The 26,631-nt window shown below is 34.7% G+C and overlaps 1 protein-coding gene across 3 annotated transcripts in view; it reads right to left on the reverse strand.

The window, feature by feature from the left end:
- Nucleotides 1-1,841: 1,841 nt before the first annotated feature.
- DTWD2 (DTW domain containing 2) overlaps nucleotides 1,842-26,631 on the reverse strand; it is a 188,258-nt gene continuing 163,468 nt past the window's right edge. For 2 of the 3 annotated variants that reach the window (XM_073878558.1, XM_025860902.2), the window contains 2 exons: nucleotides 15,527-15,655; nucleotides 1,842-10,117 (listed from right to left, as the gene is read on the reverse strand). In XM_073878558.1, the coding sequence (XP_073734659.1) occupies nucleotides 9,947-10,117; nucleotides 15,527-15,655 (300 nt within the window). In that variant the 3' untranslated portion in view covers nucleotides 1,842-9,946. The remainder of the gene's footprint in view (nucleotides 10,118-15,526; nucleotides 15,656-26,631) is intronic. The other variant, XM_073878557.1, reaches the window with a different exon arrangement.

The following is a 26,631-nucleotide window of genomic DNA, read 5'->3' on the forward strand; positions in this document are numbered from 1 at the left end:
TTTCCTGTCACTTTTCTCATTTCCTCTTTGATGGCCATTGGCACTTTCCATCCAACTCTCTTGCTCACTCCTTTATCATCAAAAATCTCTACCCCTCTGCAATGTATTGTTAGACCTTATTACCCTACCCTTTACTCTCCTTGCTTTTATTTTATTTTATTTATCTATTTGAGAGAGAAAGAGAGAAAGCATGAGCGGGGGGGGAGAGGGACAGGGAGACGCAGACTCCCTGCTGAGCAGGGAGCCTGATGCGGGACTCTATCCCAGGACCCTGGGATCATAACCTGAGTGGAAGGCAGACACTTAACTGACTGAGCCACCCAGGCGCCCCTCCTTACCGTCCTTGTTGACATTATCTATTAACCTCCACTCACTTCCCTTCACTCACTGATGAATTTAGCACCTACACCCCACCACTAGTCTTTTTTTTTTCTTTTTTAAAGATTTTATTTATTTATTCATGAGAGACAGAGAGAGAGAGAGAGAGAGAGAGAAGCAGAGGGAGAAACAGGCTCCCAAGGAGCAGGAAGCCCGATGCGGGACTCGATCCCAGGACCCTGGGAACATGACCTGAGCCGAAGGCAGACGCTTAACCATCTGAGCCACCCAGGCGCGCCCCCCACCACTAGTCTTATCCTTGGAGACTTACATACCCCAAAACTTTTCCATCCAATTCTATAGCCTCTTGATTCTTTAAGACCTCCAATCAAGGACCATACCAAGTTTCCAGTATCCATGGTCCAGAGGTCCTTCTCCCCTCCTTAGCCAGCCTAGATGCTATAGTCTAGCATTATAGCACATTGGCTTATCCTCTCTCCTTCCCTTGTGCTCATCTAACAACACCCCAATCCAATGGGGTGCTTACTCTAGGGTTATGCAGCACAGCAGAATGTGGCGTGTGCACACACACACAAATCACACAACCGTGCTGGCCAGATCTACTTCAAATTCAGACTCATGTATCCGAAAGGGGCACACTGCAATGCCGAACAATGCTACTCCCTCCCCTGGTAAATCCAGCCTCTAGATAACTATTTCATATCTTCTCCCTCGATACACACAGCTATCTCAGTAGCTCCCTTCATCCTCAGGTGATAACTTTGCCACTTTCTTCACAGGAAAAAAAATGCAATTAGACAAAAACTGTCTCATTTTTTTTCCCTTCAAACAAGTTTACCAATCTACCTAGAGAGCTATCTCCTGTGAACCCTCTGAACTATTATTTCCTTCAGAAATTCTTTGGGGCGCCTGGCTGGCTCAGTGAGTAGAGCATGCGCTCTTGATTTCAGGATTGTGACTTTGAGCCCCACAATGGGTATAGAGACTACTTTAAAAAATAAATAAATAAAATCTTTTAAAAAATTCCTTAAGAGGTTAGTATAAACTGTATGAAGAATTTATGCAACTCAACACCAAAAAAACAAATAATCCAATTAAAAAATAGGCATAAGATATTTCTCCAAAGACATCCAGATGACCAAAAGACACACAAAAAGATGCTCAACATCACTCATCATCAGGGAAATGCAAATCAAAACCACAGTGAGTTATCACCTCACACCTGTCAGAATGGCTAAAATTAAAAACACAAGAAACAACAAGTGTTGGTAAGGATATGGAGAAAAAGGAACCCTCATACACTGTTGGTGGGGATGGAAACAGGTGCAGCCACTGCAGAAAACAGTATGGAAGTTCTTCAAAAAGCTAAAAATAGAACTACCTTATGATCCAGTAATCACATTTTGGGTTATTTAAGCAAAGAATAGGAAAACACTAATTCGAAAAGATATTTGCACCACTATGTTTATTGCAGCATGATTTACAAGAGCCAAATTATGGAAGCAACCCAAGTGTCCATCAGCTGATGAATGGATAAGGAGATGTAGTACATACATACAATGGAGTAATATTCAGCCATAAAAAGGAATGAAAACTTGCCATTTGTAACAACATGGATGGATCTAGACAGTGTAATGCTAAGTAAAATAAGTCAGTCAGAAAAAAACCAGGATCATATGATTTCACTTGTATCTAGAATTTAAGAAACAAAACAAAGAAACAAGAGACAAACCAAAAAACAAACTCTTCACTATATACAGAGAACAAAGAGATGGTTACCAGAGGGAAGGTGGGTAGAGAGATGGATGAAATAGGTGAAGGGTATTAAGAATACACTTACCAGGATGAGCACTGAGTAATGTATAGAATTGCTAAATCACTATATTGTACACTTGAAACTAATATAACACTGTATCTTAACTATACAGGAATTAAATTTAAAAATAAAAAGTTATTTATATGCTGCTTCCTTCTCATCACTTGGCCCAAAACTGAAATGTCACCTACTCCAGCAAGGCCTTTCCCAACTGTGACTAAAGTCTCATCACACTCTACTCTAGGACTCACTTCCATAACAGTTATCAATACCTGAAATTATTTTATTATGGTCTGTCTCCAACTACCAGCACTTCAACTTCTCAGACATAGAGACTCTGTCTTCCACATCACTCTAGTACTTTATGCAGGGCGTGACAAATAGTAAAAGCTAAATAAAAATATCTACTAAATAAATGGTTTTTTGGACTGATTACTGAGAAATACTAAGTAAACAAAGATCTATCTATTAAGAGACATAAAAGATAGAACTTACAGACCCTCTTACTATATACTACTAAAACCTTTAATGGATGCCCAAATCTATTTCACTACTAATGTCATCACGTCCATTATTCAAAATAATGATGGGTGAATGCAAAGATATATTACCCAATAGACTCTATCCTTTGACGTTAAATACTAGGAATAATTCATTTATTTCAAATTAAATATTAATGATATTTTAATAATGATGTTATTGAGAATCACCAAGAAAATAAAACATAGCAACTTTATTTTCAAAAGCATTTCAAATAACTTTTGCTATCAACAAAAAATAGTAAAACCATTATTCAAAATAACTATTAAGTCATTAGTAATTTAACTATTTCTTTTAAAATGGAAATTAAGGTTGCTGTTTATAATTAACTGAATATTAGTTATTATAAAGCACAGATGTCTAGTTCTAAGTAAAAACTATTATTACACCCCATCACTAAAGACATTAATAAACTGTAAGCTAGAATAAGTACTAATACTTTTCAAAGTAATGAAATCAATTAGCACAAATGAAAAATCAAAAAGTGACAGCACGATCCATTTTTCCTAATTTAAGTTAATGAATAAACACTTCATAAATTAAACAATTTGTTAATGTATTTTACCTTAAAGATATTCATTATTTCAACTAATCTTTACTTTTACCTTATTCACTAAATGAATATTTTTCTTTTATAAGAGACTATATATGCCATGTGTGAAAGTAGCTGTCATATAGAATTTGCGACATAGAATTTAAATTTATGAGAGTTCTGAGAATTACTAAAAAAGTAAGTATTAAAATATGCTGTTAAAATATTGCTTTCATTTCTATAATGTTAGCTATTCCAGAAATGGTAAAAAGGGGAAACTTACATTTTAGATCCAAAATCAAGGTTTGTCATGTACATTTAAAAATTTCATTGATTTTATTAAGAAAGAAGCAACTCTAGAAGTAAAACTATTTCTAGAAGTAAAACTATTTAATAAAGCCAAAATGACAACTATATTTATAAAATCTTATGACCATATTGTAAATTACTGCCTTTTTCATATCAACTGTTTCCCATAAAATTACATATAAAAATGTAATAAGATATTTTTCACCTTGTAAATAACATAGAGACAGAAATGAGTAAATGCTATTAGCATGCAAAAGAATCCTGAAGCAGATGTACTTTTAAAAATGTTTTGAGATTCCTTAAAAAAATTAAAAGTAGAACTACCATACAATCTAGAAATTCCACTTCTGGGTATTTATCTGCACAAAACAAAAACACTAATTTGAAAAGATACATGCACCCCTATGTTCACTGCAGCATTATTTTCAGGATATGGAAACAACCCAGGTGTCCACCAGTGGATCAGTGGATAAAGAAGACATAGTATATTCAGACAACAGAGTACTACTCAGTCATAAAAAAGAACAAAATCTTGCCATTTGCAAGAACATAAGTGGACCTTGAGGGTAATACATTAAATGAAATAAGCCAAAGAAAGAAAGACAAATATTGCGTGATATCACTTATATGCGGGATCTAAGAAACAAACACACAAAACAAAACACACACATAGAGAACAGAATGGTGGTTGTGGGGCAGCGGGGAGAAGGAGGCAAAATGGGTGACAGGGTTCAAGAGATACAAACTTCCAGTTATAAAATAAATAAGTCATGGGAATATAATGTACAGCATAGTGACTACAGTAAAAAATACTGCATTGCATATCTGAATGTTGCCAAGAGAGTAAATCTTAAAAGTTCTCATCACAAGAATAAAAAATTTTATAACTTCATATGATAACAAATGATAACTAGGCTTATCGTGGTGATCATTTCATGGTGTACACAAATATCTTACCAAATCATTATGTTGTACACCTGAAACTATTTAATGTTATATGTCATTTATAGCTTAATTAAAATAAGTGAATAAATAAGAATGTTTTAATTTCTTAACAGAGCTTTAAGTAAGAAAACTAAATTACAGTTTCTTATTCAAAGCATATCTACCTCAGTTTTTTAAAAATTCCAATATTAAAAAGTTTCTTTAAAAAATTCTTATTTGTTGATTCAAGTGAACAATTATTAAAGACTAATAAATAATTACATCTTTCTCTAGTGCGTTTTTTAGTAGAGTTAAGGGAGACAAGTCATCAGCACAGAGTAAGTCATAGAGCACTGCCTGATTTCCTGCACAAATTTTAAATATAAAATTATAATATGTTAAGACCACTACAGAATCTTTTATAAGAAAATGACTTATGCAAGCATATACAAATAATTTGTACACATAGAAAAATGAGTAGACAAGGATAGTAGAAAAGGAGAGAGGACAGTGAGAGTGAGGTGGGAGGAAGAGAAGGAGCCCAGGAAGAAGAAAGTATGAGGAAAAAGAAGGGATAACATGGTGGTTATAGCTGATAACACTGGACTGTATAACTGAAATTTGTGAAGACAGTAGAACTCCAGTGTTATCTCACACACACACACAGAAGGTTACCACGTGAGGTGGTGGATGTGTTAATTAACTTGATGGGGAGAATCCTTTTACAATGCATATGTGCATCAAATCATGTTGTACATTTTATTTGTCAATGATACCTCAGTAAGGCTGGGAAAAAAAAGAAAAAGGAAGGAGAATATGCTAAGCAAATCCAGTAAATAAAAATTTAGATTGAGAAAATTAAGAGGCAGTGATTCATTCTATGCTATGAGATACAATTAAATGCAAAGTTTCATGACATCTAAACCACAGTATTATTTACCTATGAGGATAGCCACTCATACCTATTTTTAAGGAATAAGTCTATATAGTAAAAGGCTCATTACGTAAAACTTGTGAGTTCACCAAGACAAATCTAGTTTGGTTTTATTTTTTTTTTTTTTTTACTTAGGGCATCAATAACATTTACTTCTATATCAATGACAATTGTATCCAAGGGTCAACAATTTACTTCCCCAAAATTCAGCAACATTCAATGGAAAGGACTGTCTAACAACCCAATCACATTTTTTTAAAGAGTCAATTTAGGGCAGTAAATGGGAATATGTGATGAACAAACTGAAGAAGTTATGTAAAAGTGTTCTTCCATATAATTCACTAACAATGGTGGTAGTGAGGAGCTTGCTCCTTCCAAAATCTTGGCAAAAAACCCTAACGTTATAATGGTCACGGAAAGTTGGGTGTGAGTCTTAAAATAGGGGAACATAATTTTCCTTAATATAACTCTCATGTTCCACATAAAAATTCTTGTAATCCAACCTAGAGAAATCTGCCAAGCACTGTGACTTGCTTCATATACTGTAGCTCTCAACCCTTTATACTCACATAGGCCAGAAACAAAATAACACCACTAATGACATGATGATTTTCAACCCAACCCACTGGGCTGATGAAACACATGATCACCTTGTGTATAAAGAAATCTATCCTCTAAGTTACATGGTTCAAATAACAATTCACAGAACAATCTACACAACATCAGAAGTGCAGTTGGAAGGTGCAAGTAAAGGCTACTATCAGCTATAAATCCATAAAAACAGGAACTACTCCAGGCAAATCAAGCAAATATAAGCATCTGAATTAAAAAGACAACTACTATAATAAAAAAAAAATACTTTTAAAAGCCAGGTAAATTTTTCAGTTAAAATCCTCATATAATACTATACGCTTTGAGTATTTTTAATAACTAAAACTATTAATAATAGCTTTTAAAACTGCCTAATGGGAGCAAGGGACTAAAGAAGCAGTGAATACCAGAGAAGATAAAGTGAAATCACCTTGTCAAGAGGTCAGTAAACACAAAAAATTAATAAAATAATTTAAGAAGTCAGTAAAATAATTTGGAAAACTATACTTTCTTTAAAAATTTTTATACATTTCCAAAAATACTAAATTTTGAGCTATTGTAAGGGTTCAAAAATTACCCCAAAATGCTGTAGTTAAAAGATAAAGGTAGTGATCATTCTAAAAAAACAACATAAATTGAAGTACAATTTAAAGATTTATATGGTGTCTTATATAGTAATTTCTTTTTTAAAAAGGCAGTAATAATGGATTAAAAAATTTGCAAAATTTAATTTTTAACCTGAAAAAAATTACTGTAAGATGATTTTTAATCCATTTGTTAGGAAACCATTACACATTATTATTACTATTTCTTTTCTATCATACCTAGTTATTTGATAGTAGGTGTCTTAGATTATAAATGAGCTAACTTGTGTTTAAATCCAAAAAAATCAGTAAAACAAGATAGAAATCTAACTTTTGTTTAGTGTCTTAAAATATTTTCTGCATAGTTTCCCCAAACATTCATGAGCATTCTAATCATGACTAGCATTAAAGCTTTTAAGAAGAGTCTAATCCAGATCAAAAATTTTTTAAAAAGTATGAAAACAGTCAGAAATAACCATTCACGTATCACACATACACACATATATATAACAAGCTTACTTTTAAATCACAAGTTTAGCTTTTCCTTACAACTTAACACTTGATAGAGAACACTCTAGAAGTCATAAATAAATAACAAAACAAAGTCCCCTCTTCTTGCCAATATGTGAATACAACTGCAGTAGATTTAAGTTACATATAAATATATATTACATACATGTCTCTAATACTATATATGATGTTCGTAAATATTTTCCCAAGAGGGTGGGGGAAATTTAATCTTGAAATGGGAAGATTTTGCCACCAAAAGAGATTTAAATAGCCTTAGTTATAAACATATGTTCTTGAAATTATAGTTGTATTATATTCTATTTCAGTTATTTCTATGTGAAAACTTCAAAAACGACTAGTTTATCACAGTCAATAAACCTATTAGATCAATACTCAAAAATCTAAACTTACCCAGAGTGATTACAAATAAAAATGCATGCTGTGTCAAAATTACATGTACCTCTTTCAAAATTTGGACTACTACCCAAAACAATCTTCGGATTCATTGCAATCCATATCAATATTCCAGTGGCATTTTTCATAGATAAAGAACAAACAATCCTGCAATTTTTAAGGAGCCATAAAAGACCCCAAAGAGCAAACTTGAGAAAGAAAAACAAAGAGGGAGGCATCACACTCCCTGATTTCAAAGTACACTGCAAAGCTGTAGTTACAAAGACAGTATGGTATTGGCATAAAAACACACAAATATACCCATGGAACAGATTAGGACCCAAAAATAAACCCACACATGCATGATCAATTGATTTATGATTTATGACAAAGGAACCAAGAATATACAGTGGGGAATAATAAATGATGTTGGGAAAAGCTATAGTCACATGCAAAAGAATGAAACAGGACCACTATCTTACACCACACACAAAAATTAATTCAAAATGGATTAAAAACTTGAATATAAGATGTGAAACCCATAAAACTAGAAAAAAAACAAAGGTAGTAAGTTCCTTGACCTCAATCCTAGCAATGATTTTTTAAATCAGACACCAAAAACACAAGCAACAAAAGTAAAAATAAACAAGTGGGACTACATCAAACTAAAAAGCTTCTGCACAACAAAGGAAACCATCAACAAAATGAAAAGGCAACCTATGGAATGGGAGAAAATATCTGCAAATCAGATATCAGATAAGGGGTTAATAACAAAAACATATAAGGAACTCATATAATTCAATAGAAAAAAAAACCAAAAACCACAAACAATTTGATTTAAAAAATGGTCAAAAAAAAAAAAACAACACCAAAATGTGCAGAGGACCCGAATAGACATTTTTCTAAAGACATCCAGATGGCCAACAGGTACATGAGAAGATGATCACTACCACTCATCATCAGGGAAATACAAATCAAAACCAGAAAGAGATATCACCTCACACTTGTCAGAACGGCTAGTGTCAAAAAAGACAAGAAGTAACAAGGGCTGACACGGAAAATGTGGAGAAAGGGAAACCCTCAGGCACTGTGGGCGGGAATGCAAAGTAGCGCAGCTACTGTGGAAAACAGTATGGAGGTTCCTCAAAAAGTAAAAAATAGAACTATCATATGATCTAGTAATTCCATCTCTGGATATTTAGCCAAAGAAAACAAAAAGACTAACTTGAAAGGATGCGCCTCTATGCTCAGTGCAGCATTATTTACAATAACCAAGATATGGAAATAACCTAAACAGCTATCAGTGGATGAATAAAGAAAATGTGATATATATATATATATATATATAATTCAGCCATAAAAAAAGAATGAAATCTTGCCATTTGTGACAACATGGATGGACCTGGAGGGCCTAATGCTCAGTGAAATAAGTCACAAAGAGAAAGATAAATATCATTTGATATCATTTTTATGTAGAATCTTTAAAAACAACAAAGAACAAAAAAGCTCATAGATACAGAGTATAGACTGGTGGTTGCTGGAGGCAGAGGGTGAATGGTGCGCAAATGGGTGAATGGGGTCAAAAGGAACAAACTACCAGTTATAAAATAAATGTCATGCGATGTAATATAAAATACAGTGACTATAGCCCATAATTCTGCAAAATTGCAAATACTGCATATTGGAAAGTTGCTAAGAAAGTATATCTTAAAAGTTCTCATTACAAGAAAAAAATTTTGTAAATATGTATGGTGAGGGATGTTAACTAGACTGATCATGTGATGATTATTTTGCAATGTATATAAAGACTGAATCATTATGGTGTACACCTGAAACTAATATAATCTTATATTCCAATTATACCTTAATACCAAAAAATTCGGGCAATTAATAAAACACTTAAATCATAAAGCTGAGTTCAAGTTTAGTCCCTAAAGAATATATTTAGTTTCCTTATTCTATTATTGTATCCTATGAAATAAATTAACTCAATCTAAACTACTTGATGATCATTATTTTTGTTACTTATTACAAACTATAAAGTTTATGTTCAAGATTGCGTCTTGACGTAAGTGCCCTCAATTATAGGTCTACACCTAACTATCTATAAACATTAATGAAAACAATACTGCCCCAATCAGGTACAAAAATTTCTTTCTATTTTATAAAAAAAGAACTTCTAACCTCACTCAACAATTAATCACATTTCAAACAATGGATCTGAAAAAAATGTATTAGAGGCACATTTTTTAAAACAAACACACTATGAAACCTTGCTTTTAACGGAGTCAGTGAAATTTTGTTTTTTTGTTTGCTTTTTTATGGCTATTTGGTTTACTTCCTTCTTCTGGGCAAGTTTAGTATGCAACTCTCATTCTTTAAACAGTCAAAAACCCACAGACTTAAATTTTCTGAAAACTCAACCTGGTCTTGTCAGCGGAAGACAACGTAACTAGCACCACAAAACAAGTGTACTAAATTTTAACACTGTTCATTAGCAGTTCCATTTTCCTGAGTTTGCGTTTGTTCTTTGGCATTGGCTTAGGATATAATCCATTTTTCAGAAGGTGTTCCTTGCTGAGGCGAATTTGAGCACCGTGCTGAAGCTGGAAAGAGCATAAAGCTTGAAGAGGACGAAGCAAAGTCTGTGAAGATAAAAAAAGATACTAGAAGAGTGTAACAAATCATGACATTGTACCTAGTTTTCTCTTCAGAAACAGGGATTATTATGTTTCTTTTCACTACTATTGGCTTTTAACTATGAAAAGTAATAGACACTCTACTAAATATGTGATGATTTCTAAATATAAATTTCTTTTAATTCAACCTTACATAGTGCTAAGGAATTCCAGTAAAAAGACACAAGTAGCTAATTTTCCACAGAGATGATAAAGTCCAAATTTAGTTTTATACATTAACATATTCAAACACCTCAAAAAACTTGCATTATAATATGTAGCAGAGTACAAGAGATCTAGATACAAATTAGTTAATTCAGTTTCTTTTTTTTAAAGATTTTATTTATTTATTTATTTATTTATTTGAGAGAGAGAAAGAGGAGAGCGCAAGTGAGGGAGGAACGGAGAGAGAGGGAGAAGCAGACTCCCCAGTGATCAGGGAGCCCGACGACGTGGGGCTTGATCCCATGACCCTGGGATCATGACCTGAGCCAAAATCAACCGACTGAGCCACTAGGTGCCCTTAATTCAGTTTCAGTCACAGAATGAGGCACGTTTCCTGCTGCCTGAGAACAATCAGATGATGGCGGCAATGGGTAAGAAGTTTACTAATTCTCTCACATTGGTCCCGGGACCACATACAAGTGAGATATCCCGGTTTTGGTGCATTTGAAATAATTCTAACTATATACGTACCTGTCTAAACCCAAATACTTACAGGGCCAGTCATATAACATAAACATGTACAGTGAGTAGACCCATATGATAACAAAGAACGGTGGAGGTTAAAACACAACTAGAGCACAAGCCAACCTGAAGTTTTTCAAGTTCAAAAATTAAAAAAAAAAAAATTCCCACTCTGCCACATGTTCAAAACATATTTCCTTGGGCCTGAGACCCCTGACCTAAATCTTTCAAATAACAATTGCAAACTTGAGTAAGCAAACTGTTTTTTTAGAAATAAAAGGGACAAAGGAAAAAACTGACAGATTTAACTACCAAAATTTCACGTCTATGTGAAAATGTATTCTCCCCCATACACAACATGAGTGGCAGCAGAGCTTAACATCAGCTCTAGTTTGACACCAAACTCTTAGACACTGTCACCAGCATCTCCTTCTCTGTATTTATTCTTTTCTTCCTTATTAAAAAAAAAAAAATCCAAAATGTTATTCAAGGTGGCAGTGTATCCAGCTAGGATTGTTAACTGGCTACCGACACGGTCCATATAATGATATATATGTGGAGGTTCTTGTGTGGGGCTTCCAGAGATACTCTTTACAACGGGACAGACTCAGGAGGCAGAAGCTTCTGCACTTTCTTCTTGCCTGGAATAGGACTGTTAGAGGTGGGACAACCATCATGTGACTACAATGCAATCAACATAAAGATTAAAGTCAAATACATCTGATGATGGACAGAAAGACAGAAGACATCCCTAGCCCTGGGCTGCTCACCTCAGCATTTCTTACATCCAGGAGACAAACCAGCCAGTATATATACACTGTTCAGCCACCAGAGTAACCGCTCTGTTATATGCAACCAAATGTAATCCCTGACACACACCAATGGGAGAGACAAACTTCTTGGAAAAACTCTGCACACCATTATTATAGAAAGCCCCTTATATATGCTATCATGATTTCTTTTAACGTCTTCAAATAAGAGAGGGAATGTGGAAATAACTATGTATTTCTTTACAGAGTCAACACAGACTGACTGGATCCTGAAACATCGTCCCTAGAAAACATACCTAGGACTATATACAGACTGAGACAATGGAAGTTTCCATTGCTATGTACGACATTTATTAGATTCCTGATGGACAGAATACTCCAATGTTTGGTAAGGGTCTCCAATGTTTACCTCCTGAAAATAAGATTCTATCAGTTTCCTGAGGTAATTAAGAGAATGAGTTGTGGAGACAGACCTAGATTAGATCCCCACCTCATCTCTGTGGTACTCAGTAGGGCTGTTCACAGATACGCCAGTCCTCCATCTCTGAGATTAGGTATGGCCGTATCACTTGCTTTGGTTACTGAAATGTGAGCATGAATACTGTGTGTCACCTCTGGACAGAAGCTTTAAAAGAATGTATGATTCACCACCTCCCTTGATGAAGGGAGAATGACATATCTAGATCGTGCCTCCACCAGCCTGGGCCCCTAAGTGACCGCAGCAAGCACAACCCATGCCCACGCCCACGCCACCCCACCCCCGGCGACCCCACAGCACAGCCAGTGTGACAGGCACGTAAACCTCTGTCGTGTTACGCCACTCTGACTCTGCAGCCGCATCTGGCCTATCTTGACTGGTGTAATCATTACTAGCCTGTGTTCCCAGATAAGTCATACAACTTCGCCTTGCCATTTTCTGAGGGGAATAATGTCAGCCTTAAAGGGTCATTATTAGGTTACACTAAGGAGTTAAGCACACCACATGATAATAAATGACAATGCTTCTGTATAAACTAACAACATCATATTTGAGGCAATGTGAAGCTATAGGAGAAACAGACTGGTTCAGAGGAACAATGAAAATCCAAAATCTTCCACTTTCAAAATAAGTTCATTTCTAAAAGTTTATTTGGGGGGAAATCAGTATTTTGTAAATCCTTTGTCCGCACGTATAAAGTGACAGTTCTCAAGGGACCCTTACTGACCAGCTCCTGTTGTCGAGCAGAGAGCTAAGGCACTGAGGCTCTGCACAAAGCCTTACCCCATCTACCTATTCAGGCTCATAAGATAAACTTCCTAAGGAGAAAAGATTCTATTATTAAAAAGATCCCTAAGCTCAAGACTTCCAAGGTGTGAAAAGCCCTGGTAAATATTACAATAGCTGAATGAAAATCACCAATCTTCAGTTCAAAATTTTTGTCAATTTATTGGCAAGAATTGGGGAGACAAGGAAGAACAAGGGGATTAATTCTCCTTGAGTTCCTGGTGTCAGGCAATTAACACACATTATTCCACTCAATTCTCACAATAGTACTAAGAGGTAACTATTTTTGGTACATTATAGATAAGTAAACATGAACAAGGAGATTATATGAATTGCTCACGGGCAAAAAGTGATGATGATAAGTGACGAGGTTTAATTCAAACCTGCTTCAAAGCTCACCCTGAGCTACAGTGAGTGTTTGAAAAGCTGCTAGCTTTTAGCTTTTTTCATAAAGGACAAGGATGAATCAGCAGACTAAGAAGGCTATTCCATGCCAAGTTCTTTATTTTGAGGAGCCCTACCTACCTGGATAGAATAAAGCCAGATGAAAAACTGCTACTCTGCCCCATTGCCTTACCGTTTCATTAGCAGGCCCCTAATAAAGGGTTACTGGGGGAAACATGTATGTCATAGCTTTCCTCCTCAGGAAAGAGAGAAAACACATTCAGAACAGACGGTAATCATATTTCTCAAGGGACTGAACGGATATATTTTTTTTTAATTGTAGCTAGATTCGAACAGGCTGGACTTGAGATTCCCCCACTGAGAAAGCTCACTTTTTTTTGCCAGCTATAATAATAAGCAACTTGGGATGTTCCACTATGCATTTCTTCTGCTCAAGCTCCAGCCAAGAATCTTATCAGCACCTCCCAAATCACACATTGTCAAACACACTTTTTCATCTCCTGACCACTGAAGTATGACTACTCCTGGTGATCAAAGCAAACAGAAAGAGAACTGTAGGACCTCACTATTACTTTGGGATTTCGTGTGCCATTTGACCCACAGACAACAATAACAAAAGCTGAAGACAGGATGGATCCTGTCGCCATTCTGTATCTTGAACTTTGCCTGTTGTTGGATATTATACTCAGAGCACACGATAAGCTTCCTGCTGGAATGGTACATTAACTAATACCAGAATCACGTATCTTATGAAACTGGAAGGAAGGAGCAGTAGGATCATTGGCAGCAGCAGTACAAAAATGATCAAAACCCCTAGCCCTATTGTATTACAACAACATTATTAAATCACCACCACTACCAATGTTAAAGCTTCTGTTCAGAATTGAAGTAAAGATCCAATTCCAATGTAGAAATAAGAGATGTAGGTCCATAGACGGTTCTTTTCAGAACCCCAAAGAAGGAAAGGAAATAAAGTTTCAAATCCACAGCCAAAGAATATTACATTTTTCCCTCAAGATTTGAGCTTTTAATGGGTCCTTGGTCTGATGTCAGCTGATCACTGAGTTTTAAATCAACGAAAAGGAAAATACAGAGACTGTACAGAAAGCAAGTTTAAATAATAGTGCTCAGTTTCATCTTTCTTTTAAGATGCCTAAAAATAATATATTACTTTTGCTCAAGAACATATAAACAAAATAGAAAAATAAGTACAGGGGTATATAAAGTGCTATGTTGATAGCTAGATACATAGGAACAGGTGATAAGGTTAGAGCAGAGAGAGAAAAGTCAGAAAACACTCTCTGGTCATTTGGGAGAAAAATGTATGGTCCCTGAAGAAATTTTTTTCTTTCTCGAAGGAGAGAGAACAGAGAAAGAGAAATTGCCTAGACCCAAAACGAAGTTTACTTACACAGATACACACACAAAAAAGCCTACTCATTAAAGCCCACTTCTTTCAAAAGAAGAAAAGCCACCAACTCTGACATTTCCCATAGCTTAGGGTAGGGGGAGAGGGTAAAGGTAATTCAAGGCTTGCCTCTGGCATTCTTTAACTCTCCCTGCTCTGGACGTCTTTGGTTCTTTTTTCTTTTGCCTTAAGTGCTAAGTTTCCTACATGTTCCAAAAGACTGAGATGTTTGTGAGCTCAATGAACACTATTCTTTACTGATGATTATTAATTATATATGAAATCATCAGGCTTTCATGGAAATTAAAATGATGATTGCAGATTATAACCTTTTCATATTCTGCAGGCGTTTTTTCTCAAAAAATTATCTTTTTTATACTCCAAGTGGTGACTAAGATAAACATAAAGTTGGTACACCTTCTCAAATAAAAGCACCAATGCAAAAAAAAAAGTTGTAAAATATTCTTTTAATTAAAAAGAAAAAAGCTGTGTACAAGAAAACACAAAATGCTAAAAGAGAAATACAAAATAATAAAAGAAAAATCTAACCAAAAAACCCTGTATTTAATGTTGTGCTACTTAAAAGCAATTTAGCTTATTACAAATGCTGTTTGCACAGCTTAGAATGAATATTTAAATAATGCAATCTGGATGCTAAACTAACACAGAAAAATGCCAGAGGGGGAAAGAAGGTTATAAATGTACACAAATTTCTATCACAGATACATTCAATTTGACACCTGAGCTGCAAATTTAACAAGCTATGCATTTCTAAATTTTCTAGATAAAAAACTAACCAAACTGTTCACTTTCAAAAACTATATAACCTTCCAAAGACATACCTCTTGTATGTAATTATTTTTCTCCAAAATGGAAAGAGCCGCAGCTGCACATTCCAGTGTAGAAAGGCACCTATTAGTTGGTTGCGTCCGAATTACATACTGGCTAGAAATGCTCGTTTTTAACTGCACCTGAAACATAATAACAGAATGTAATTTTTGTTTTAAATTTAAAGTTATAAAGTCTGTGTTTTAACTGCTAACTTCCTTCCAAAATTGCCAGTTTAGAAGTATTAAATGTACTGGGGCATGCTCAATGGCTCAGTCGGGTAAGCATCCAGCTCTTGATTTCGGCTCAGGTCATGATCTTAGGATCATGAGATTGAGCCCCATGTTGGGCTCCACGCTCAGCAGGGAGTCTGCTTGAGATTCTCTCTCTCCCCCTCCTTCTGCCCCTCCCCCCCACCCCACTCACACTGTCTCTCTCTCTCTCTAAAATAAATAAATCTTTAAAAAATATACTAAATGTGTCAATATCTTCCATACATAATATCCTTCAGTTATTGTTACTGTTAGTCAAAGAGGACAGTTACACATATATCTGACATTGAAAATATATGCAGAATACATGCAAATTCCTACACATCATAAGTACAAAGACTAATAACCCCTTCCCAGAGGGCACAAGCATGAAAAGACACCTCACAGAAGAAAATATAAGAAAGGCAAACAGGCACATATAAGAGTGCTTAACATGACTGAATGCAAATTAAAATCACAATGAGATAACATTTCACACTCCCTAGAACAGTTAAAATCAAAAAGACTACCACCACCAAATGGAGAGAATATGGAGCAAAGGAAACCCTCAGACATTGCAGTAGAAGTGAGCAGAATTTAATCCCTTTGGAGAATTGACAGTTGGTTTTTTGTTTGTTTTTTAATGGTTTAGTCTTCCATCATTTCTTAATATAAACTGACAGGTGTATGTCTGTATGGGGGCAAGTGATTGAGACCTGCTAAATGGCACCAAGTTGGACATGAGAAAGGCAATAGAAAAACAAATGTCAACATTCTGGCCTCCTGATTCTTATTTTAATTAAATGACACTCAAGTGATCTTATACTCATAAAGCCATATTCCTAGTCCACAGTCTTTATAGTATCACATTTAAAAATGTGTGGGTAGATGAGAATTTCAGTTTTTATTCATAAATATGTAAGCAAGTGGAATGAAGTAGTGGTGTCTAAGTCTTAACACATAGCAACTTAATGAAATCAGGTGTTCTCTCTCATTTTCTAATATCTCTGAAGTTCCATGAGTCCCTCATTCCTTTAAAAGCATTAAAACTCTCCCATCCATGGAACCTTGCCCCTCAGTCCCCTTCTTCCTTTCTTTTTTTTTTTTTTAAGATTTTAATTATTTATTTGCCAGAGAGAGCACACAGGCAGGGGGAGGGGCAGGCTCCCCGCTGAGCCAGGAGCCCGATGCGGGGCTGGATTCCAGGACCTGGGATCATGACCTGAGCCGAAGGCAGACGCTTAACGACTGAGCCACCCGGGCGCCCCTCTTCCTTTGTTTCTTATGCAGTCCCCCATGATGAGAAATATGGTTCTTCCACTCTGAATGCATTTTGTTTAAAGAATTCCCTACAACTTGTATCCTTTCTATCCTCAGAAAGAGGAAGGAGGTGGGGGGAGGGGAGGACGGGAGAGACAGGAAGGGAGTAAAGGCATCATAAAAGATTTACTATGGGATGTACGTAGGTTTGGAAAACATCCTTTAAAGCATATTTAATAATGTTTTAGAAATAATCATATTAAAATTATTCTGCATTTCCACCAATGTAAAAGATGGATATAGTTGCAGGGAGGGAAAGAGATGGAGGAAAATGGTTCAGAAACATGTGTAATGATAAAAAGAAAGCCTACGATTACATAACTGTAAGAATAATTCATAATGTTGATTAACTGTAATTACTAACAGCTTTGATATGGCATCAGGTCAACTAGAAAAAGGGTACAACCAGCTACTGCTTTCAGCACTCAAGTCCATCACTGGAGGAACTGATAATAAATATCTGATTACAGCTAAAACTCAGGGCCCGATCTCACAACACTGAGATCATGACATGAGCTGAAAACAAGAGTCAGAGGCTTAACCAACTGTGCCACCCAGGCGCCCCGATACAAATTTGATTTTTAAAAAAGAAGATTTTAAAAAGACAAATAAAATAATATTTAAAAAATAAAAAAGTTTGATATTTCAGTGAGGAGTTTTATTTCTTACTGTGGCCGACAAGGCTGTATGAAATCTCAAAACTTTGAAATTTACCAAATGTTAGAAGACTTCAGAATGTCCTTCACAAATCATCTCTCCAGGATTTATCCAGTAACCAGATATACTAAAGGTGTAAATAACTAAGACCTGTCATATTATCAACATACATGTTCTTAGAGCATGTTAATGCGACCTTCTATTATGTTTTTGTGCTGTATCACCTTCATCACTTCTGATTCAGTGAGTAAATAAGCAAGAACAAAAAGAAATCCTGTTGATCCATCTTCTTGAGAAGTCGCAAGCATCATAATAAATAATTTGTCAGAAAGTGCCTTGTCTTAAAAGTTCAGGAAAATCCAAGGCAAAAATAACCATTCTAATAAAAGAAAAAATTAATATCTGACTAAAGTATGAGGCTCTATTGAAAGACCAGGGTTATTATATCAAACCTGACAATAGCTAATCAATTAATCTCACTCCAGTCCTTTCATTTCTCAGTTCCTTCTCACCTATAAAAATCATATAGATGGACCTGATGCTGTTAAAACCTTTTAGCAATCAATCCTAAGATTATATATAATATATAGCATTAACTATAATTATATATCATAATTAATATATCATGTAACTGTTATAATACTGACATATAATTATTATATAGAAACTTAATTTCCAAATATTAGAAGTCATGATGACTCAAAGAATGCTTCAGTAATTTTGATCTCTTTGGAAGCTGGTTCTCTTTGAGTTTGTTTGACTGCTCTTGATGTAACTTCTTTAGGAACAGGAAAATCAGTGGTTGGTTTAGAATTCTACTGGTATGAATTGTGAGCCTATAACATAAACTCCCATTTTAGAAACAGCCAACTTCCAGGTCTTATTTCTAGATTTAGCAACAGATTCCAATGATTCTCTGAATTGGCTAAAATTTGAATTCCTGGAAACTCTTTTGTTATAAGGTGAACTTCATTTCTTCTCTTCCATTAAATCTTAAACACATCTTTAACATACAAGAATACCAGGTAATAGTCTGATATGATGATCGCTGTTAGATTCCATGAAAAGGGGCTTTTTTGAATGTCTCCTTCCTAGCATATCTTTAGCTGTTTTTGTCACAAGTGACATGCCATTAAAAATCTGGATGACATAGCATGTACAGTGGTTTAGTAATGGCGTTTAGGGCCACAAAATAAGTAAATATGCAAGGCAAGAATATGCCATGGCTTGTCTGCATAATATAAGCATTTTTAAATAATTTACTGTAATATAAATTAGTTAATTCTTTGGTCAAACAAAATAAACTAAAAAAAAGACCTCAAAATTAAAATTTTAATACATACCTCCAGGTCCCACAAATGTTTTATTTTTATAATTTCATTGTGATTACTTGTTATCTGTACTTGGGCTATTTTAAGCCAAGTTTCATTATATAATGATATATATAAAACTATTGTGCTTCTCAATTATTAAGAATCACAAGACTTTCTAATCACTTGATCAGCCTCCTTGTTACAGGTTTCTAGGAAAAGCAATCTATTTTACAGTTGTTTCCTGAAACAACTCTAGTCTAGAATACGCTGAAATAAACTCCCTTTTAGTAGCATCCTGAAGTCTTCACCACTGGAAGACACACATAAAAACCCTCCTTTCTTCAGCAGCCTTTCTTCTATGACCTTCCAGAAGCAAGATTCATCATCTGACCCTGCGAGCGAACCTCTGAAAGAGAGGCACTAGATCTTTTCTCCTTGCCTCAATTTTTCAATCCCCTTCATTCCTTTCATTCCCTCAGTTTAATTCAACAGTATGATTTAATAGTGGTAAGAGTCTAACTTTGGCATCAGACAGTTGCCAGTTCTATCACAGACTTAGCCACTTATGTTCAAACTTTCATGCACTTACTGGACACTAAATGCCCTTCCAGATAATGCACACATATTGTCACTTTTAATACTCACAGGGACCCTATGAAGTAAGTACTGTTATGATCTCCATTGTACTGAGGACAAAACGAAAGCTCAGAGGGTGAAGTAACTAACTCAAGGTTCTAAAATCAGGTATGGAAAAGCAGACACATGACTCTATAAAGTCTTATTCAAAGAGCGGAACTCTATCACCGAGCTAATAATTAAAGGTTAGGCAAACCTCAACACATGAAACAAATAAAAACAAAGCTATTCTTGCGGAAAGCAAAACTGAGGCACCCCTCAAGAATTTTAGGGTTCTTCTGAACATGGTTTTAAAATAATGATATAAAAGAAAGGGTCTTCTCCTATACAAGTATGAAAGTTACTCATAAATAACAGCATCCATGCCTTGCTCCAACCCTGCCACACTCTGAAGCCTGCAAAATTCTTTCTTTTGTTTTTTTATTTAAATTGAATTAGCCAATATATAGTACATCATTAGTTTCAGATGCAGTGTTCAATAATTCATCAGTCGCATATAACACCCAGTGCTCATCAAATTCCAGGACTAATGTTAAAACTTAGAAAATTTGATGAAAATAAAATTGAAATGGGCATTAGCTATAGATAAAATGGTAATATTAGTGCTACTTCCTAAATACTTGATTGTTCAAGTTATTTTTTTTTTCTGAGTTGGCCTGAGAAACGTCATTTCACAACAGAACTTCTTTGGGAAAACCTATTTCCAAAATTTTCAAAACAAAAAAACCACCACACTTGTAGAATAGATTTGGTTTGAAATTTAGCACTTTGTTATACATCAAAAGGAGAAATAAAGTTATGTGTTAATTCTTCAAAATACAAAAACTTTCTAAAAAACGCAAATATGCAATTGATAAGCCTAAAAATTAAGCACTTACAAAGTTCAATTTTAAGCAACTCTAAATGATACAAAATTAAAATTCTCTTGAGTGAAATATTTAGCCAAATATCTTGATCACTGGTTTATCTTGTTTACAAAAATATTTAATCTACCACTGTCTTTCACTAACCTCCCAATTTAGCCATATCTGAAGTCACTGGGAACTGAGAGTATGGAAATATATCCAGAAGCAAAGTACAAACACAAAGATTCATGGGATCACAGAATTGGAAGTAATCTTTAGATCTCCTTGTTCTTAGGTGTGACTATTTTTCAAAACTTTTTGAATTCACAGAATTATCCTAAAGTTTAAAATAATACTGAAATATAATAATCTCTCATACTTAAATAAAACAAAAATTTTTTTGAATTTCTAAGCCTCCTTTTTAAAAAACAGAATTAATGGAGGCATGAAAACAAAAATTCCTTAAGATTATTGGCGATAATAACTTTAAAGTGATTTTGGTAAATTAACAAAACTTTATGCCATGCAACAATGCCAAAAAAGAAAATCACTATAGATTACAAGTCTTTGCATTACTTTCTGCTGTCCCAATTCCTATTTTTTTCCAATAGCGGTTACTAAAGACAAGTCTCTGTTGAACAAGTGCTATAGAAACTAACTTTTGTAATATCCACTGAAACTCAAAATGTCCAACTTAAATACGCTTACAGATATGCATTCTTGCATATTAGGTTTCTATCAGTTTATATCCTTTATCAAGAATCTTAAATCAGAAACTTATTCAGGAAATGAGAAATTGACGAATGAACTAGTCTTACCTAAATAATAATCAATTTTAGAATGCCTTGCTAGTCAAACGTTTTTCACCAAAGATAAACTTCATTTAACAATTAGCAGTTCTATCTGTTTCAAAAGCCATCACAGCTTGGTAAATGGCTATAGAAAAATGAATCATAAATTAGCCTAGGTGTGAAATAAAGCACATATTATATTATTACTTCATAAATTTGTTTGCCACCTAAGACTTTTATTTTAAAATTTACTGAGTTCAATTGTGCATTTTACTGATTAAAAACATTTGCTTCTTCTGTAACTTTGAATTAAAATAGTGTGTATGAATTGGGAGGCCGAAGGCACAACTAAAAGCATGAGATGGGGAGTTAGACACACCTAAATTTAAATCTACATAATAGCTGTATGACCTCCAAAAGGTTTCTTGAACTCTCGGAGCCTAAAACATTAACAACTTCAGGGGATGACTGTGCTTTAAGGAGCTAGTCTCTATGAAGTGTTTAGCAACGTGTGCCCCACAGTAAGCAGTCCCTACAGGCCAAGAGGGTGAGGAGGGTGGTTGTATCGATGCTGCTGATGTGAATCTGGATGGTGGTGGTGGTGATTCACAATGCTTTCTTCACAATCTAATGAACAGGTGTGAAGCTCTCCGATTTACTGCTATACAGCCAGATGAACAGCCTGGCCAAGGGTGTGGAATGAGATGGAATTTAGGCCAGAGCCAGAAGTCAACTTTTACAATAGGTAGAGAAAAAGTAGTCTTAGAAAGAGGTTTTACTGAATACAAGAAAAGTACAAGTCACTTTGCCAGGTAAATAAAATATTCCTAGTTAGAAGCCTGTAAAAAAAAAAAAAAGAAAAATATTTTCACTCAATTTATTATTTATAGACAAGGAAAATACTAGGTTTTTACTCTTTCACCTTTGAAGTATGTGATCTGAGCATCATTAAAAAGTGCCATCATCAGCAAAATAATTAGATCTTGTATCCATATCTTTAGAGATTTCTTTAAAACATCCCCACACATTATATAAACAAAAGATAGATCAATAATTTGTAAGCATTTTTGAAAATCACTTTTAAAAGAAAAAATTTTCATTTCTTGCATGAACTTGCATGATTATTTTATCTACCTAATGCTTTCTACATGTTTTCTCATCTTCCTATACCTCTTCATGTGTGTGACTTATCAGTAATGTTTAATTGACTTTACCACAGTGCAGACAGACGTAAAAAAAAGTAGGTTAACAACAGGTTGCTATGTTCCTGTGAACAATACAAAGAACAGTATACCTAAATAGTAAGAAATTATGGCTTGCAGAGTATCAGAACTTCTAAGACCTGGGCATATTTATAATTAATTATTTGACTTTTTGTGTACAACTGAACCAAATATGTAGAATTTTAAATATCTATATACCACTGTCTTATTACAGTCTATATTTTATTGAGCAACACAGCAACAAACTAACTAAAAGGAGACACGCTATGTTCACAGGATGGAAAACTAAATACTGTAGAGATGCTAATTCTCAAAATCTGACTTATGAGTGAATATAAGCTCAATACAGATCTTAAGAGGTTTTTTATGTGTTTTCGTAAAGCTGATTCTGAAATTATATGTTAATGCAAAGCGGAAAAGTACCAAGATATTCTGGAAGAACCCAGTAGAAGAACTTGCTCTATCAGTTAGACTGAGTGTAAAGCAACACTAATTAACAGTGTGGAGTCTGCAAAGAGATGTATAAAACAATGGAAAAGAACTGAAAGCCTAGACATCGATTCTCACATAGGTGCACGGGTGATATATGACAGAGGGGGCAACCCAATGCAATGAGTTTTACTCTGGCATCTTCAGTGAGTGGTGTTGAGACAATAAATGTGCAATAATCCAGGCAGCCATATGGGAGAAAAAAATGAAATTAGACCCATAGCTCACACCAAACACAAAAATCAATTACAGGTAGATTAAATACAAACGTAAAAGATAAAACTGCAAACTTTTAAAAGGTAACATAAGAGAATATGAGAGAGTGGTAAGAATGAATGTTATAGCACAAAAAAACACTAATCATGAAAAAAAAGAACTGAGAAATTCAACAACATTAAAATCTAAAATTCCATTTACCAAGACACAGTATAAAAAGAGTGAAAAGACAATATATTCATGATGTATACAACTGCCAAATGGCTCAGATCCAGAATTCATAAAGAACTCCTAGAAACCACTAAGAAAAAAGTCAAAAAGCTGAAAAAAAAATGGCTAAGAGATATTAACACACAATTCAACAAAGAGAACATCTAAGTGGCCAATAAACATATAAAAAAGTGTTCAACCACATTAATAAACACAAAAACTAAAACAAAATGAGAAGCTACTATACATTCATCAGATGGGCAAAAAATTTAGAACACTGACATTACCAAATGTTAGAAAGATCAACAGCCATACACTGCTGGTGGGAACGTAAAACAGTTAAAATCACTTTATAACAATTTGGTTCAATCTAGTAAAACTGAAATTGTGCTTAACCCATGACCCATCTAGTTCATGTCTAGGTATATATTGAGAGGAACTCTTGTATATGTGCATCAAGCTCTATGCACAAGAACATTCACAGCAGCTCCAAGCTGAAAACACCCCCAATGTCTATCAATAATAGAACACACAGTAATATATCCACATAATGGGATTTTATACAGCAATGAAAATGAGCTAAGCACAGGTATGTACAATAACATGGATGAGTCTTAAAGATATAATAGTGAAGAAAGACAATATACAAGAGAGCACACATAGTATGGTTTGGCTTCTAAACAGTCCAAAAATTAGACAAAACTATAACATTTAGGAGTGTATATATATATGTATATATAAAACAAAGAAATAATTACAATAAAGGTTAGGATCCTGTTATCTCTGGAGGTAAGAAAGAAGGTAGTAAGGGAGGTGGTGACATGGTAGAATGGGGGACTAGGCCTTTTGGGTGCCAAACATTCTATTTCTTGATTTAAATGGTGGCTATATGAGCATTAAGTATTTCTTGACTGTAAACATGGTTTATGAACATCTGAAAATAAAACAGCTTATTAAAAATTCTCATGATAAGCATTAGTTCAATAAATGCTCCTTCCTTATTATTAGAAGTTTTCTCTGCCATACAAAACACTAAAATCAAACTAGAAAATAGAGAATAGTTGTTAGTAATTAGCTGTGTGACCTTGGGGAGGTTACTTACTTTTCAGGGTCTCACTTCCCTAATAAATAAAATAACTGATTTAAACATATCTTAGATACTTTCAAGTTCCCAAATTCTTGGATTCCCACTATCTCCCATCACTCGGGTGAACACTGTCAGGACCCTGATTAAAACTCACGTATGTTTCCATTCTTCACTGAACAAGCAAAGTGGAAAAAGTTGCACATGCAATTATCAAATAGATACACATGCAAACATAATATTATTTCACTATTATTTAAAGACCAATAATCAGCCAAACTGTGACCCTGAATCACTATCTTCCTGTCAGCCTAACAGAGTGCTAGGGATATAAATAGCTGCTGATTGATAAATAAGTTTTTAAAGCTCAAATATGCAATAACTATTCTGTCTGAGAGCTGAAAGGTGCTAAAGAGAAATACAATCTGCATCTAATGTGTGGCACTGTGGAATTAATTTTTAAGACTACTGTCCATGCAAGTGTCATCAACCTATTGAGACAGTACATGATACCTATACTTGTTCTGTTAATAATTTTTTTAGGCTATTTAAGAGAGCTAGTAGAATCCAAAAAGTGAACTGGTATTTTTTAAGTGAATCCATTCAAACACAATTCAGACACCATAAAGTACTGTGTGATAGCCATTAATGATACAGCACGTTCTCCTCGGCAAGACAGCATAACTCTGTCAACTTTGTGGTATGAAAAATACGTCCATAAATGTTAGATGCAGAGTTTGACAAATGAATTCATGTGTAGCAACACATATAAAGCTGAAGAATCCCCCACTCCCAAAACTCCCAAAAGTGGTGGAAGCATGATAACCGCCAAGGGAGAATGAAAAGAACAGGAAATGGAGAATTCTTACCAAATTACAGGGATTTCCTTACCATTCAGTAAGAAAAGAATTCTGATTTCAAATCAAAACTGAATTTTCCCAGAGTCCATCATTCATCTTTTCAAGTGATTTAAATGAAAATTCTATTAGAGGGTTAATCAAAACAGTGGAGTGTTACTGCCACACTCCTGTAGTTTAACTTACTATTATCTTATTAAGATTCCCATCACTTCCTTAATCCATATAAAGGCTGCCTGTGTGTATTTAATTTACTGGCCATATCTAGAACCTAACCCCGTCTATAGTAATTAGTTCTTTTTCTACTGGACAAAGTCAATATTCTAAGCCAGGGACACAGACACACATGTCTTCTATTTTTAAGTAACTTTCTCTCTGATGATAGCACTCACTTCCAAGTTGCCATCATTTCTAGCCCGAATCTCTGTAGATACCGATCTGGACATCTTGCTTCCACTTTAGTCTTCTTGTAAATCATTCTCTATGTGATGGCCAAGTAAGTGATTCTTTAAAAAACAAACTGATCACATTATTACTCTAATTAAAATCCTTAGCTGGCCACAAAGGAAAATCCTTCGCCTGGGCTATAAATCACCATGTCATCAACGCTAGCCTCTCTCACCTCTGTCACTATATACCAGCCAGACCAAGTGCAGAAACTTCCTGACCCTTCCCTTTGCTTGGCTAACTGCTACTTGTCCTTCACTTCTCAAATGCTAGAGAGGTCTTCGTGAATCTCCAGTTTCAGTCAAAGCCCCATTTTAAAGCACCCTTTATATTCCATTCACAGAATTTAATACTTTAATTTGCAATTATTTACTGATCCCGGTTGCTATTTGTTTCCCCACAATGTAAGCTCCGTTAGAACATGGACTGTCTATTTTACTTACTGCTATATTCTAATGTCAAGAACAGTGCTCATCACAGTGGCTCGTGTTCAATAAACAAGGGTTGAATTAATGAACACTGATCATCGTCATTAGAAAATAAACAACTTAGAGCTGTTCAAACCCAGCAGTGAATACATAAATTTAGGAGGGTTTGTGAGTTTACTAGTGAAGCAGATGTGGAAATGAGAAATGGAGAATAAAGATCTATATAAAGAGGCTAGAGATTTGTGTCTGATTTGAACTTATAAAGTCGATAAACAACTATTTTAGCCAATTATTATTTTTTACATAGAAAAGCTGGTATTTGGAAGCAAATATTATTAATCATAGTTTATCT

The sequence above is a fragment of the Callorhinus ursinus genome, unplaced genomic scaffold (genome assembly GCF_003265705.2).
Source record: "Callorhinus ursinus isolate GAN/ISIS: 27379988/994484 unplaced genomic scaffold, GSC_fseal_2.0 scaffold30, whole genome shotgun sequence".
Classification (NCBI taxonomy): Eukaryota; Metazoa; Chordata; class Mammalia; order Carnivora; family Otariidae; genus Callorhinus; species Callorhinus ursinus.